The 14,847-nt window shown below is 70.4% G+C and overlaps 1 protein-coding gene across 1 annotated transcript in view; it reads left to right on the forward strand.

Moving 5' to 3' along the window:
* Positions 1–6,645: 6,645 nt before the first annotated feature.
* Positions 6,646–14,847, forward strand: part of SND1 (staphylococcal nuclease and tudor domain containing 1) — a 70,512-nt gene continuing 62,310 nt past the window's right edge. Inside the window, exons 1-5 of the mRNA XM_086739902.1 lie at positions 6,646–6,800; positions 9,805–9,954; positions 10,925–11,045; positions 12,604–12,682; positions 14,578–14,738. Of these exons, the coding sequence (XP_086596028.1) occupies positions 6,726–6,800; positions 9,805–9,954; positions 10,925–11,045; positions 12,604–12,682; positions 14,578–14,738 (586 nt within the window). The 5' untranslated portion in view covers positions 6,646–6,725. The remainder of the gene's footprint in view (positions 6,801–9,804; positions 9,955–10,924; positions 11,046–12,603; positions 12,683–14,577; positions 14,739–14,847) is intronic.

Below are 14,847 nucleotides of genomic sequence, written 5' to 3' on the forward strand. Positions count from 1 at the left end.
GAGGTGGGGAGGTGGAGATGGAGAGATGGAGATGGAGTGGTGGAGATGGAGAGGTGGGGAGGCGGGGAGGTGGAGAGATGGGCAGATGGGGAGGTGCAGAGACGCTCCAGGCCTCATGGTTCTCTCTCTCCATTCACCCCTTCCTGCTCATCTCCTCCCACCCACTGCCCTCCTGGCTCCAGGAAGAGCTTTCTGCAGACGCTTCTCCTGCGCCGGGCAGTGCAGCCCAGCGGATCTGGCGTTACGGATTTGGCCCTCCACAGCACGCGGGGGTGCCCAGGGACGGAGAGGGTTTGGGGGTGGCGGCCCCGGCGTGCGCTGCCATCGCCGTGCCTCCAGCTGCACCCAGAGCTGGCACCCTTCGGGCAGCACCCGCACCCCGCCGGGCGTGTAGGTGTGATGTCCGGGGAGGGGCCAAGCTGGGGTGCCGGGGTGGCCTGGGAGGGGTGGGGATGCGGAGCTGCCCTCAGGCAGGAGAAGAGCTCGGTGCTGCTCTGGGGCAGGACGGGGATACGGGGCTTCCCAGAGGAAGGACAGGGATGCTGAGCATCCCAGGGGGAGGATGGGGGTGCTGAGCATCCCGGGGCAGGATGAGGATGCTGAGCATCCCAGGGGCAGGACGGGGGTGCTGAGCATCCCAGAGAAAGGAAGGACACTGAGCATCCTGGGGCAGGATGAGGGTGCTGAGCATCCCAGGGGCAGGATGAGGATGCTGAGCATCCCAGGGAAAGGAAGGACACTGAACATCCCAGGGGGCAGGATAGGGATGCTGAGCATCCCAGGGGGAGGATGAGGATGCTGAGCATCCCAGGGGACAGGATAGGGATGCTGAGCATCGCAAGGGCAGGATGAGGATGCTGAGCATCCCGGGGGGCAGGATAGGGATGCTGAGCATCCCAGGGGGCAGGATAGGGATGCTGAGCATCGCAAGGGCAGGATGAGGATGCTGAGCATCCCAGGGGCAGGATGGGGATGCTGAGCATCCCGGAGGAGGAGGGGGTGCTGGGCTGCCTGGGTTTCCAGCAGCTGGTAACTGGGTACCGGGTGGTACCGGCCCAGTGGCCCGGGGACCTCTCTGGCTGCTCAGCTCCCGACCGTACGAGCCATCGCGGCGCCAGCCTGCACACACGGTGACCGGTGGGCACCGCAGCGTCCCCCCACCCCGCTCCTGACCCTCCCGGCTGCCGGGAGAGCTCTCTCCCCGGGACCCCCCTTCCCACCTCCACTCTGGGCCCCGCCGCGGGCTGGGCGCAGGATGAGCTTGGCGTGAGCACGGCACGGGCGCTGGCACGGGCGCGGCGGGAGCCCGGCGCAGCTCCCTCTGCGCCCAGGGAACACCCTGCCCCTCACCGGCAAGTACTGCGGGTACCTAGGGCGAGCTGGGCCCAGGGTGCTGCTCACGTGGAGGGAGAACGAGGGGAAGGGGACGGGGAAGGGGACGGGGAAAGCTCTCTCCCTGAAGCCATTGTCACTCCATCTGTCTCCATCCCCATCCCCATCTCCATCCCCATCTCCATCTCCATCTTCATCCCCATCCCCATCTCCACCTCCATCTCCATCTTCATCCCCACCCCCATCTCCATCTCCATCTCCATCCATCTCCATCTCCATCTCCATCCCCACCCCCATCTCCATCCCCACCCCCATCTCCATCCCCACCCCCATCTCCATCTCCATCTCCATGTCTATCTCCATCTCTATCCCCATCCCCATCCCCATCCCCATCTCCATTTCCATCTCCACCTCCATCTCCATCCATGTCTATCTCCATCACCATCCGCATCCCCATCTCCACCTCCATACCCATACCCATCCCCATCCCCACCTCCATCTCCATCCATCTCCATCTCCATCTCTGTCTCCGTCCCCATCCCCATCTCCATCTCTGTCTCCATCTCCATCTCCTCCTTCTGAAGCGGCTTTCAGCTCTGGCTGATAACGATGTCCACGTCGACAGAGGCCAACTGGATTTCTCTAAGGTGTCTGACACGGCACGGCGAGGCGGTTTGATTAAAGCCCCCCGTTACGTGAAATTAGGCGAGCGCACGTTAGGCAGATGAGAAGCTGGCTCTCCACCAACGGAGCCAGCCCGCAGCCGGGTCCGGTGCAAAGCCCTGGGATGCCCCGGGATGGCTGGGCTGTGGGGGACGTGGAGCCACCGGGCGTTTCCAGGAGGAGACGAGGGTGGACTGGAAAGCTTTCCTGGGAGAAGCGGCCCCGCTGTGCCAGCGGCCGGCCGGCACCACCGCGCCCGGGCTGTGCCTCTCGGCCGCGCCGCCTCCGCCCCAGTGACTCGCCAAACGCCCGGCTCCAGGTCGCGTTAAAACGTCACAAAATATTGACAGGCTCTGCACTGAGATACAGCCCGGGTGCTCCGCCGGCACGGGAAGGACACGGTGACGGCACCCTGCCGACCTGGGGCACGGAGCTTTGGGGTTGGGATGGACGGGCAGGAGCGACGGGGCCAGGTCCCTCCCTGGGGACCTGAATTTCTATCTCCATCTCCACCTCCATCTTAATCTCCATCTCCATCTCCATCCCCATCCCCATCTCCATCGCCATCTTCATTTCCATCTCCATCTCCACCTCCATCTTAATCTCCATCTCCATCGCCATCTCCATCTTAATTTCCATCCCCATCTATTTCCATCTCCATCTCCATCTCCATCTCCATCTCCATCACCATCTCCATCGCCATCGCCATCGCCATCTCCATCTCCATCGCCATCTTCATCTTCATTTCCATCCCCCTTTATTTCCATCTCCATCTCCATCCCCATCTCCATCTATTTCCATCCCCATCTCCATCCCCATCTCCATCTCCATCCCCATCTCCATCTCCATCTTCATGTCCATCTCCATCGCCATCTCCGTCGCCATCTTCATCTTCATCTCCATCGCCATCTTCATCTTCATTTCCATCCCCATCTATTTCCATCTCCATCTCCACCCAGCCCGGGCGCTCTGCCACCGTGCAAAGGACGCGGTGGCAGCACCGGGACGCCCCGGCGCGTGGAGCTTTGGGGTTGGGATGGACGGGCAGGAGCGACGGGGCCAGGTCCCTCCCTGGGGACCTGAATTTCTATCTCCATCTATCTCCATCTCCACCTCCATCTTCATTTCCATCTCCATCTCCATCTCCACCTCCATCGCCATCTCCATCTCCTTCATTTCCATCCCCATCTATTTCCATCTCCATCTCCATCCCCATCTCCATCTATTTCCATCCCCATCTCCATCTCCATCTCCATCCCCATCTCCATCTTCATGTCCATCTCCATCGCCATCTTCATCTTCATCTTCATCTTCATCTCCATCGCCATCTTCATCTTCATTTCCATCCCCATCTATTTCCATCTCCATCTCCACCCAGCCCGGGCGCTCTGCCACCGTGCAAAGGACGCGGTGACAGCACCGGCGCGTGGAGCTTTGGGGTTGGGATGGCCGGGCAGGAGCGACGGGGCCAGGTCCCTCCCTGGGGACCCGAATTCCCACCCAGGCCGTGCGCTGGCGAGAACAGACCCCGTACTGAGACCCCGCGGGGACGGCCGGGACCCGACACCTCACGGCGGGACCGACGCTGGGAGCCGCTCCGCGTGCCGCTGGGCTTTCTCCGCGCGGCAGCTGGCCCTGCTCCTCCCCGAGCACCGGCGACGGCTGGAAAAAAAACCCCAAAATTCCTTTCTTTTCTCCTCCGGAACGCGCACGGGAAAGTTAAACGCGCAGATGAGTCAGCCCACCGAGAAAACCTCGGTTTAAGCATTTCCACCTACATTTTAACTTCTCTTTCCATCAAAACGACAATTATTAAAATTTCCTGGCTAAAAGAGGCAACCTCGGGGCGGGACGACGCCTTCGCCTTCCCCGGGGAACGGGCCGCGGCCGGGAGCGAGCGCCGCAGACGGGGGTAACGGGGCGGCTCGGCCGGGTTTGGGGCAGAGGAAGCCACCCCCCGCCCTCGGCACGCGAGGGCTCGCCCCGGCGCTCGCGGAGCGCGCTGCAAAACGTTACAAAGGGAAAAGAAAGGGGAGAAAACAAAGAAATAAATCATTGTAAAACGACGAAAAGCGGCGGGAGGCCGCGGCAGGCGGGGAGGACGATCCGGCCCGGCACGGGGCGGGAGACGTCGGTGAGGTGCCGGAACGAAACGTTGGGAACCTCGGGGACAACGCCGATCCGCGGCGGGACGGCCTCTCCCGCAGAGCCCCGACGCGTTCGGTGCACCCGTGTCCCCGGGCTGGGGTCGGGCCGCTGGCGGGGGGACGCCGGGACCCCAGACCCTGCGGCCTTTGCCCCCCACAGCCGTACTGGGACACGGCACTGGTGGTCCTCGGGGTACCCGGGGCCCAGCGCCCGCTCCCCGAATCCGGCCGGGAGACGCTTCCACAAAACCCCGGGGCACCCCGGCCAGGCAGCGCGGGCGGGCGGGCTCCCTGCCACGCTCGGGGGGCAGCAGGGGACCCCAGGCCCCAGCCCCGCGCTCGCTTCCCCGCGCCCCTCGGCTGCGGACGGGGCGGTTTTGGGGTCACAGAACAGCGGGCGTGCCGGGCCGGCGTCACCGGGAGGCCACCCCGGGACAGGACGACGACGGGCGACTTCGAGCGGCCGAGGCCACGGGGGACGGCCATCGCGCCGCGGGCAGGGCGCAGGGCACGGGCCGGGCGCGAGCCGCGACGCTGCTGGGGGGCCCGTGGGGACCCTCGGGTGGGAGGAACCCACCCCGAAACCGGCCGCAAGCCCCCCCCCCAACGCGGCTGGGGGAGCCGGGGGGGGACGGGACATCTCGAGGGGGCAGAGCTGCTGGTCCCCCCGTGGACCCCTGGTCTCCCCGTGGGGCTGGGGGGTGGGTCCCCTTCCCCTGACCCCCCGTGGGGCTGGGGGGGGACACCCCTCTCCGCCGGTCCCTCTGTGGGGCTGTGCTGGGGGGGGTGCCCTCCCCCCTGACCCACCCGTGGAGCTGTACTGGGGAGTCCCCCCCGTGGGGCGGCGCTGGGGGATTCCCCAGCCCCCCCCCGCCATAACGCTGCCCCCCGGGACCCCTCCTCCCCCCCCACCCGTGACGCTGCCCCCCGGGACCCCCTCACCCCGTCCCGTCCCCCCCGCTCCCCCCCAACCCGTGACGCTGCCCCCCGGGACCCCCTCACCCCGTCCCGCCCCCCCCGCTCCCCCCCCACCCGTGACGCTGCCCCCCGGGACCCCCTCACCCCGTCCCGCCCCCCCGCTCCCCCCCCACCCGTGACTCTGCCCCCCGGGACCCCCTCACCCCGTCCCGTCCCCCCCCACCCGTGACGCTGCCCCCCGGGACCCCCTCACCCCGTCCCGCCCCCCCGCTCCCCCCCCACCCGTGACTCTGCCCCCGGGACCCCCTCACCCCGTCCCGTCCCCCCCCACCCGTGACGCTGCCCCCCGGGACCCCCTCACCCCGTCCCGCCCCCCCCGCTCCCCCCCACCCGTGACGCTGCCCCCCGGGACCCCCTCACCCCGTCCCGTCCCCCCCGCTCCCCCCCCCCCGTGACGCTGCCCCCCGGGACCCCCTCACCCCGTCCCGCCCCCCCGCTCCCCCCCCCCCCGTGACGTTGCCCCCCGGGACCCCCTCACCCCGTCCCGTCCCCCCCCACCCGTGACGCTGCCCCCCGGGACCCCCTCACCCCGTCCCGCCCCCCCGCTCCCCCCCCCCCCCGTGACGCTGCCCCCCGGGACCCCCTCACCCCGTCCCGCCCCCCCGCTCCCCCCCACCCGTGACGCTGCCCCCCGGGACCCCCTCACCCCGTCCCGTCCCCCCCCACCCGTGACGCTGCCCCCCGGGACCCCCTCACCCCGTCCCGCCCCCCCGCTCCCCCCCCCCCCCGTGACGCTGCCCCCCGGGACCCCCTCACCCCGTCCCGCCCCCCCGCTCCCCCCCCCCCCCGTGACGCTGCCCCCCGGGACCCCCTCACCCCGTCCCGCCCCCCCCGCTCCCCCCCCACCCGTGACGCTGCCCCCCGGGACCCCCTCACCCCGTCCCGCCCCCCCGCTCCCCCCCCACCCGTGACGCTGCCCCCCGGGACCCCCTCACCCCGTCCCGTCCCCCCCGCTCCCCCCCCCACCCGTGACGCTGCCCCCCGGGACCCCCTCACCCCGTCCCGCCCCCCCCGCTCCCCCCCCACCCGTGACGCTGCCCCCCGGGACCCCCTCACCCCGTCCCGCCCCCCCCGTCACCCCGCCTCCCCGACCCCCTCTGTGACGCAGCCCCCCCGGGACCCCCGTCCGCCCCCCCCGGTGCCCCCCCCCACTAGCCCGGGGGGGGCGGGGCCGAATCCCGTCGGTGCGCGCGGTGACATCACAGGGGGCGGGGCCCCTCCCGGCCCCGCCCCCGGCGCGGCGGGAGGCCACGTGGGAGCCGCGGGCGCCCCTTTGCCGACGTGTCCCTGGCGCCGCGTGCCCCGGAAGTCCCGCCCCTCCTCCGCCGCGGGGGCGGGGCAGCCCGTGACGTCACCTCCCCCGCGGCAGCCTCTCCGGCCGGGGGGGCTGCGGCGCCGCGCGCCGCCATTGGCCGAGGCGCGGCGGGGCGGGGCGGGGCGGGGGGCGGGGCCGGCCTGCCGTTGGCCGTTGGCCGGGCGGAGGGGGCGGGGCGAAGGGGAGGCCCCGCCTCCTCCGGCGCCCCGCCCCGCGGCTCCCTTCCGCGCTCGCCCCGGGCCCCGTCCGCTCCGTCCGCGCTCGCCCCGTCCGCCGCCGCCGGCCCCGCCATGGCCTCCGCGGCCTCCCCCGGGCAGGGCGGCTCCGCGCCGCCCCTCGCCGTCCAGCGCGGCATCGTCAAGATGGTAAGGGCCGTGCCCGCCCGCCGCCGCGCCCCCGGGGCCTCGCTGCGCGCCGCCCGCCGCCTGCACCCGCCGGGGCCCGGCCTGTACCGGGGACTCCCCCTACCCCCGCCGCTGCCCGGCCCCTCCCGCCCTGTGCAGGCCGCTCCGGTCCCGGGACCCCGCTCTGCCCCCCCCCCCCCCCCCGGAGCCCCCTCCGGTGCTGGGACCCCTGTGCGGGCCCCTCCGGTACCGGGGACCCCCGTCCCTCACCCGCAGCCCCCACCGGTGCTCGGGATCCCCCGTGCTCGCAGCAGTGCCCGGGACCCCCCCCGCAGGCCCCTCCGGTACCGGGGACCCCCTGCCCCACGCAGCCCCGTCCGGTAGTGGACCCGACTTCCCCCCCCCCCGCTCCGGTACCGGGACCCCCATCCGACGCCGGCAGCCCCCTCCGGTGTCCGGGACCCCCCCTTCCCCCCTTTTGCAGCCCCAGCAGCCCGGGGACCCCTCTCTGCGCCCCGGGAATCTCCCCCCTTCCCCCCAGGGCGGGGGGTGCTGTGCCCGGGGACCCCCACCCCGTGCTGCGGCCGGGGGCAAGGCTGGCGCGGGGTGCGGGTCCGTACGACCCCCTGCCACCCCCAGGTCCCCCCCCGTGCACTGGGGCCGGCCCGCGGGCCGGTGACCCCTCTCCTGGGGGGGGGCGGTGGTCCCGCTGTGCTGCCGGCTCCGAAACCCCAAAAAAGCCGGAGACTCCCCAGCGGGGACGTCCCACCTGCTCCTCCCCCCCACCGTGTTCCCGTGGGGGGACGGGGTCCCCGCACCCCTCCCCGTCGCGTCCCCCCGTGTGCCTGGAGGGCGAAGGCTGGGATCCGGCAGCTCCCGCTGGGATCGGGCTCCGGGATGGCGTCCGGGTCCCCGCGTTCCCTCCTGGCGCCGGTCGCCTCGGCCCGGAGCCCGCTGGAGGTTTTGGGGACGGAACCGGAGGTTTGGGGACCTTGGAGGTTGGGGGATGCTGCCGCCCCCGCGCTTTAGCTCACCGGCGGCGCGGGGAACCGTTCCGGCCTCTCCGTGCTGTCTCGTGCCCGCCGAGCAAATTTTGGGATTCTCGGGACAAACCTCGCCTGGGCGCTGGCGCCGGCTCCGTCGGAGGGGGCCGCGGATCCGGAGCGTGATTTTGGGCAAGGGCGGTTGGCGTCTGCCGGCCCCGGGCCTGGGGGGTGATCCCCTTCCCTTTCCGGGCCAACCGTCCCGAAATCCGGGCACGCCGGAGAGGTGGGGGGTCCCAGATTTCCCCCGGCCCCGCTCTGCTTGGCGGTGCTGCCGGAGCGGCGCCCGCTGCGGTTCCTGCTGCAACTTTTGGAACTTGCAAGGTTTTTGGGGGGGATTTTTTTTTTTTGCGCCTTCCTGACGCACGATTTCCCCCGAAATCACAGCGGGGGCCGCAAAAGTTTGGGAGCGGGGAGGGGGCTCGTCCCGGTGCGGCGGAGCGGGATGGGGAGGGAGAGCGGGAGCGGGGATGGGGCGGGAAGAGGCACCCGGAGCCGGGATGGGGCGGCAACCGGCTCCTTCCTTTTGGGGGGCTTGAGGAGTCCCGGGGTGGGTACGGCTGGGCTCGGGGCTCCGGCTGGGGTCCGGCTCCGCTCCGGGACGTCGGTGACGGGGCTGGAAGGAGCGCGGCGCAGCGTGGCACGGCCGTGACCGACGACACGGGGACCCGCGGCTCGGAGCGGGGTTGGGGCTCCGCGCGGGCCAGTCCGGAGGTGGAGGGAGAGCCGGGTCGCCGCCCGGCGCCGTGGGACCCTGCCCCGTCGCGTTGCCGCCCTCCGTCCCGTTCCTGCCGCCTCTGCGCCCCGCGTTTGCGGCTCTGGACGCGACCGTCCCGCTGGCGGCTGTGCCGCGGGAGCCGGGTCCGGCCGACCCGTGTCCCTGCGCCGCGCCCTGGCGCGTCCGTCGCGCTCTCGGGGCCTGCGCAAGCTCCTCGTAAAGCTTTCGTGGGCCGGTTCAAGCCCAGTTTAAGCCCGGTTTCCTCTGGCTGGAGCTCGAGGCAGGGCTGGTGGGGTGCCTGGGCTGCTGTTCGCTGGAGGGTCCGGTGCCGGGGACGCTGCGCCCTCCCCAAAGCGCTGCCGGCGCCCGTGGGGCACGGAGCGGCTCTGCTAACGAACCCGTCCCCTTCCCGGGATCCGGGGTTTGCGCTGGTGGCTGGATAAAACGGTTACGGCGTCGGGCTTCTTTCCCTGTGCCCGTCAATTAAAGCTGGGGGTTAATTACGGCGATGAAACCTCTGGGTCCGTAAGCAGCGGGCGCTGAGCCTTCGCCGGGGCATCGCCGTGCGCGCGGCTCGGGCTGGCTGTGAAGCTCGATTCCCCGGAGCTCACGCGGCGTGCCGGTCTCCGCCGTGGCCCGGGCGCGCGGGGCGGCAAGCGTGGTGCCGCCAGACCCTCGGAGTCGGCGCGGTGGGGCGCGTTTTGGCGAGGTTCGGTGCGAGCCGGCGTCCCGCGGTACGAGTCCTCTGGCTTGGGGACGCGCTGTGAGCACCCGTGGGGATTTTGGGTGGGAAACGGGCCAGGGCGCGTGCCGAAATCCAACCCGGAGGCTTTCCTGCGAGCGCTTCGGCGGCGTCAGCCCGCATTGCGGGGAGCCGGTGCCGGTTGGAACGGGACCAGGGTGATTCCGGGAGCCCGGCTCGGCGGCCGGAGGGGGCCCCGCTGGTGCCGTGGGGTCTCGCTCGGGGACGGAGCCGTTGAGAAACGCTGGGGTGCGTGCGCGGTGGGGCGACGCCGGTGACGGTGATCGAGTCGGGTGCGAGGAGGAGGGTCTCCGGTTTGGGTCTCCGTCACTTTTGGGGATTTTTCCCGGCGGATTTTCTCCGTACGGGTTTATTTGACGGCAGCGCAGTTGCTGGACGAGGTTACTGCCCGTGGGCGCGGGGTGCGGGCAGCCCAATGCCTGTGACCCCCTCGCTCCCGGCGGATCGGATCCCTGGAAAAAAGGGGGACCCCCCCCCCGTAACCCCTCTGCCTCCCCGCAGGTGCTGTCGGGCTGCGCCATCATCGTCCGCGGGCAGCCCCGAGGCGGGCCGCCCCCCGAGCGCCAGATCAACCTCAGCAACATCCGCGCCGGCAACCTCGCCCGCCGCGCCGCCGCCGGCCAGCCGGATGCCAAGGACACCCTGGACGAGGTGGGTGCCTCCTGCGAGCCGCGCCGTGCGGACCCCCTGCGCCCGGCGTCCCGGGATGAGCCGGACGGGGGGGGGGTCTCCGGGCTGCTGGCCCTGCAGAGCACAGCGCCTTCGGCTCAAGCGTCTTTTAAGAGCTCCTTTCCCTGCTCCGGCCGCCTGGTGCGGATTTTGGGGCGGACTTCTCCTTTCTCGCCCTGCCACGGCGGGACGCGTGCCCAGGACAGGGCCTGCGGGGCCAGGGGAAGCTGGTGATGTCCCCTCTACGGGCTCGGGGGGCGATGGGGGGGTTGCTTTGGCACATGGGGTGCAGGCAGGGGCACAGCGGTTTTGGGTAGGAGGGAGCCCGGCCACCCCTCCTCCCAGCGCCGGGGGTGGCGCGGAGCGCTGGCGGCTAATTGCTCTCCCTGGGGAGTTTGTCTTCTAAACGCTGCTTCAGCCTTTAAATGTCACTCTTTGAAAAAATTACGCCTGTCAGGTTTGCTAATTGTTTGCGAGCACGTCATGTTCTCTCCTCCGGACCGCGTTCCCCACCCACCCGCTGCGGTGCGGCGGGGCTGAGCTCGCCGGGGGTGCCGCAGCCCGGCTTCTCCCGGCCGGTCCCGCTCCGCTCCTTGGCCGTGGGCACCCGCGCAGCCTTGGCGGGAGCCGGAGGAGCCGCCGCCGCGTCGCTGGGAGCTGGGGCTGGGCCGGCCCCGCACGTTGCCGCAGCCCCAGCCCTGCTCCGGGAGCTTTCCGGGGCTCGGCCGGGCGGGTCTGTCTGCTCCGGCAGCACGGCTGGAAAACCAACCCCGGCCCCTTTGCTGGGGACGGAGCGGCAGGGTGGGTTCCTCCGCAAGCTCGTGGGCCGCAAACGGCGTCCGGTGCGGACCTGGGCCAACGCACCGCACGCGGAGAAGAGCGCGAGCCCCGCGGGTGGGGAGGCTCTGGGACCTCCCGGCTGCCTTTCGCCCACGGGCTTCTTTCCTTCCAGCCCTGGGGCTTCCCGGCTCGCGAGTTCCTGCGGAAGAAGCTGATCGGGAAGGAGGTCTGCTTCACCGTGGAGTACAAGACCCCGCAGGGCCGGGAGTACGGGATGGTGTACCTGGGGAAAGGTGAGCGCCGAGGGCTCCGCCGCGCACCTGAAGGGTCGGCGGGGAGCGCGCGGAGAGGTTTGCGGCGGGAGCGCGTGCTGCTGGCCCGAGAGGGCGGGCTGGGACGCGGCGTCGGCGGCAGGAGGAGGATGCCTGCCCGGTTTTTGGAGGGGAGCGATGCCCCGCGGCTGTCCCGGCTGCCTTGGGGGGCTGCGCTCTCCGGAGCCGCAGCCGCTGGTCGGTGCGCCGCGGCACCGGGACGCAAGCCGTGGCGTTAGGGGATCCCCTCTCACGGTGAGCGTGGTGCCCGGCGGCGCTCTGCCGGGTGCCGCGTCCCCTCTGCCAGCAGCCCTCGCCGGTTTTGGGTTCCAGCCGTGCAGGTGGGTGAGTTTTTGGGCGCTTGCTCCCCGCGGTTAGCCCTCAGCCGGCGCCCGGTCTGGTGAGAGGAACGACGAGAGAAAGCAGCTCCGAGGTGACCGTGTCCCGCTGCCAGCTTCTGTGCCGGGCTCCCGGTTGGGCATCCCCTGCCCTCGGGTTTCGAGGAGGAGGGTGAGACCCTGTCGACGCGGGACGGCCCCACGGCTGGGACGTTTGGGATACGTGCAGGTCCGGCTCGGCCGCGGCTCCTGGCAGCCTCCTTTCCCAAATCCGTGCGTTTTGGGGAAGGAGGGGAGGACCAAGCGTGCGCAAGGGGCTGTGAAGGAGCTGGGGGGCTGCTGAGTTTTGGGCGTGCGTCTCCCACGTCGCTCCAGTGTGGGAACGCGAGACCCCCACGGTCCCCAGGCTGCAAAAAAGGGGAGCGGGGCCCTACGTCCTCCTGGGATGAGCCGGGACCTCAAGACCACCGATAACTGGATATCCAAGTGATCTCTGTGCTCATTCCCAAGCTTCCAATTTGCTGTGGGCCGGGGAACTGGGAAACCCTTTGGGATGGGGATCTCCTCCTGCGGAGCGGGGAAAACCATTGTTTTGGAGAGCTGCTTCCCGCCCTGCGGGCCGTCCTTCAGCAGGGGTCCCGGCGGCAGATAAACCTCTGAAGGGGTTTTGGGTGACGCCGCGATCAGCAGCGTTCCCTCGCCGCCGCCTGCGGCCCCGTCCGTCCCGCTGGGGGCTCTCGCGCCCTGCCTCCCGCGTAGGTGTGGTTCCCCATTGTTAAACCCCAGCCTGTCACGCCGCGGAGGTGAGAAATGAAGCGTAAAACGTTTCCTGATGAAGTCTGTCAAGGTTTTAAATGCTCCTTAATATGGAAACGCTGCGACAGCTTCCCCAGCAGCGACGCTGCGGCGCTGAGCTTTTGGGGGGGTGCTGGGGACGTCCCCTTCCCGCTTGCTTAGCCCCGGTCCGGGGAAACGCCGTGACCCAGAGAGCCTTGGGCGGCTCCGCTCGATGCGTCGCGGTGGCCGCGGGACACTGGGACGCTGTGCTGGCGACGGGAGCCGCTCGCTCCCGGGTGGCTCCAGTGCTTTTTAGCCGGAATCGTTTTTGGGAGCGCTTTCCGGGACACCGGGGTCTGCGTGCCCCCGGGCTGCCCCGCGCGCGGCCGTTTGTCTGGCTGACGACTCCTCTCCTCTCTCCGCAGACACGAGCGGCGAGAACATTGCCGAGTCCTTGGTGGCCGAAGGGCTGGCCTCCCGCCGGGAAGGGATCCGAGCCAACAAGTACGTACGCGCTGCGTCCCCGCGCTGCCCCGCTCAGCCCCGTCCTGCGCCGTTATTTCCCCGGGCGTGGAGCCCGTGGCTTCCTCGGCTTTGGCCGGGCAGCGCTCCTGCTCCGGGGCTCTCTGCGGTGCCCGGATTTCGCGGACATCGGCGTCCCAGGATGGTGACCCCTTGTTTTTAGGGTTGGGGTGTGGAGGGGGAGCCGAGTGCCTCCTTCCCCTGGATGCTGAAGCACCAAAGCTGCGACCTTGGGCTGCAGAGCAGAAAAAATCCCCTGAAGCTCGTGGTCGCTGGGAAATAACGCCTGGCGTGGAGCTGGGGTGCCGGAATTCGTGCTGGAGAGGCGACGTTCCTGCCCCCCGCCCTACACCTGGGCGGTGCGGTGCTTGTGCCGGTGCCGCGGGAGCCGATGCCGATAATTTGCCATGGCCCCGTGTCCTGGAAAAGCCTGGCCCCGCCTGCGGTGTGCCCGCATCCCCATGCACGGCCCCGGGCGCCGCCGGCTATCCGGTTCCAGGGGCGCGAGTGGTTTCTGTGCCGCCCCTATAAATACTGGCCGGACGCTATTTCCAGCCCGGCGCCTGCTGGGCTGGAAGCTCGCCCGTGTCGCTTCCTAAAACCGTTCTGGCACGCTTGGATCCTTTCCACCCCGTGTTTTGGGTAGCGCAGCCCGTGAACGGGTACGTTGAGTAAACGGCGCGCGCGTTGCCAAGGGCGCGGACGGGTTATTTTGTGCCCAGGCTTGCCCGGTGCCGGCGGGTCCTGCGCAGGGATGTGGTCCCCGTCCCGAGCCCGTGGGGTCCGCGCTCCCTGCCTGGTGCTGGTGGGCTCTGGGTGCCCTTGGCGGGGTTCAGTGGCTCTGCTTGGGCACAGTCGGGGACCGCCGCAGGGCAGCGATGCCTGGGAGAGGCGTGACAGCCACCGCGCCCGTGCCGGAGGGGCCGGGGGCGAGGAACTGCCGGGAGAGCAGGCGAGGAGCCGGAACCGGCAGCGTTTGTGGGACGAGTGGGGTTCAGCCGGGCTCGGCTCTCACCGCCGAGGTTCCCCACCTCCTGCGTCGCGGTGGAACGAAGGGGAAAGCCGGGGTGGAGCCGGTCACCGCGGCCCCTGGGGTGACGGCGCGACAGCAGGGCGATGCCGCTGCCGCACGCTCCATCACCGGCGCGACGGGGCTGGCGCAGCGCGGTTGGCACGCAGCGGAGCTTCCTGCAATTGCGTATCGCCTGGAGCGCGTCGCCGCTCCGCCTTTGCGCTCCTAATTCTGAGGGCGCGTTAATTAACGGGTGTGTGAGGTGCCTCTCAGCTCCTCGAGTCGGGCGCTCCTGCGGGGAATTTGGGACTCATCCGGTTGCGTGTCGTCCCGAGCTGGAACACGAGTATCACCGGATTTGTTGAAGGGGTTAGGATGGTGCTGGGAGGGGGCGGCTGCCGCTCTCTGCGTTTCGGTGGCCGCCTGCGCGTGCAGGACCGGGGACGGGCTGCGGTTTGGTACGGCGCGCCAGCCGCGGACCTGGGTTTGCCGTCCCTCCTCTCCCGAAGCGCGCTCAGCCGCGTCTCCCCGGGGCTGCCTCTCCATCGCGGCGCACAAAAGCAGCTTCTGGAAGGGTTGCGTGGGCTAAATCCCTCCAATCCGTCAGAGACGGCGCTTCCAGCCACCGGTGTTCGCTCATCGAGGGCGCGGCCTCTGTGACGTACCGCGCGGTGCTGTCGGCGGCACGAGGCATCGCTCAGCGGCTCACCCAGGCGGTGCCTTTTCCAGACGTGAGCGGGCGAATCGCTAAGGCATCCAGCAAAGTGCCCGGGAGATGGATGTTCCCGGGGATAAAGCACGCGGGAGCCAGCGGTGTCCTGCCCGCCCGCGGCCCGGCCTCACTCCGTCTCTCCCGTCCCCGCAGCCCCGAGCAGAGCCGGCTGGCGGAGCTGGAGGAGCAGGCCAAGAGCGCCAAGAAGGGGATGTGGAGCGAGGGGACGGGCGCCCACACCATCCGCGATCTCAAGTACACGATCGAAAACCCCCGGCACTTCGTGGACTCCATGCACCAGAAGCCGGTTAACGGTAAGCTGGCGCCCGCTCCGGCCCTCGCCGCCGGGGTCACCCCCGTCCTCTGTCCCCCGCGGCCTCGGGGACCGGCTGCCCGCGCCGCGCTGCCTGGATGCCCTTCCCG

This window comes from Chlamydotis macqueenii, chromosome 1 (assembly GCF_036417535.1).
Source record: "Chlamydotis macqueenii isolate bChlMac1 chromosome 1, bChlMac1.mat, whole genome shotgun sequence".
Taxonomy (NCBI): Eukaryota; Metazoa; Chordata; class Aves; order Otidiformes; family Otididae; genus Chlamydotis; species Chlamydotis macqueenii.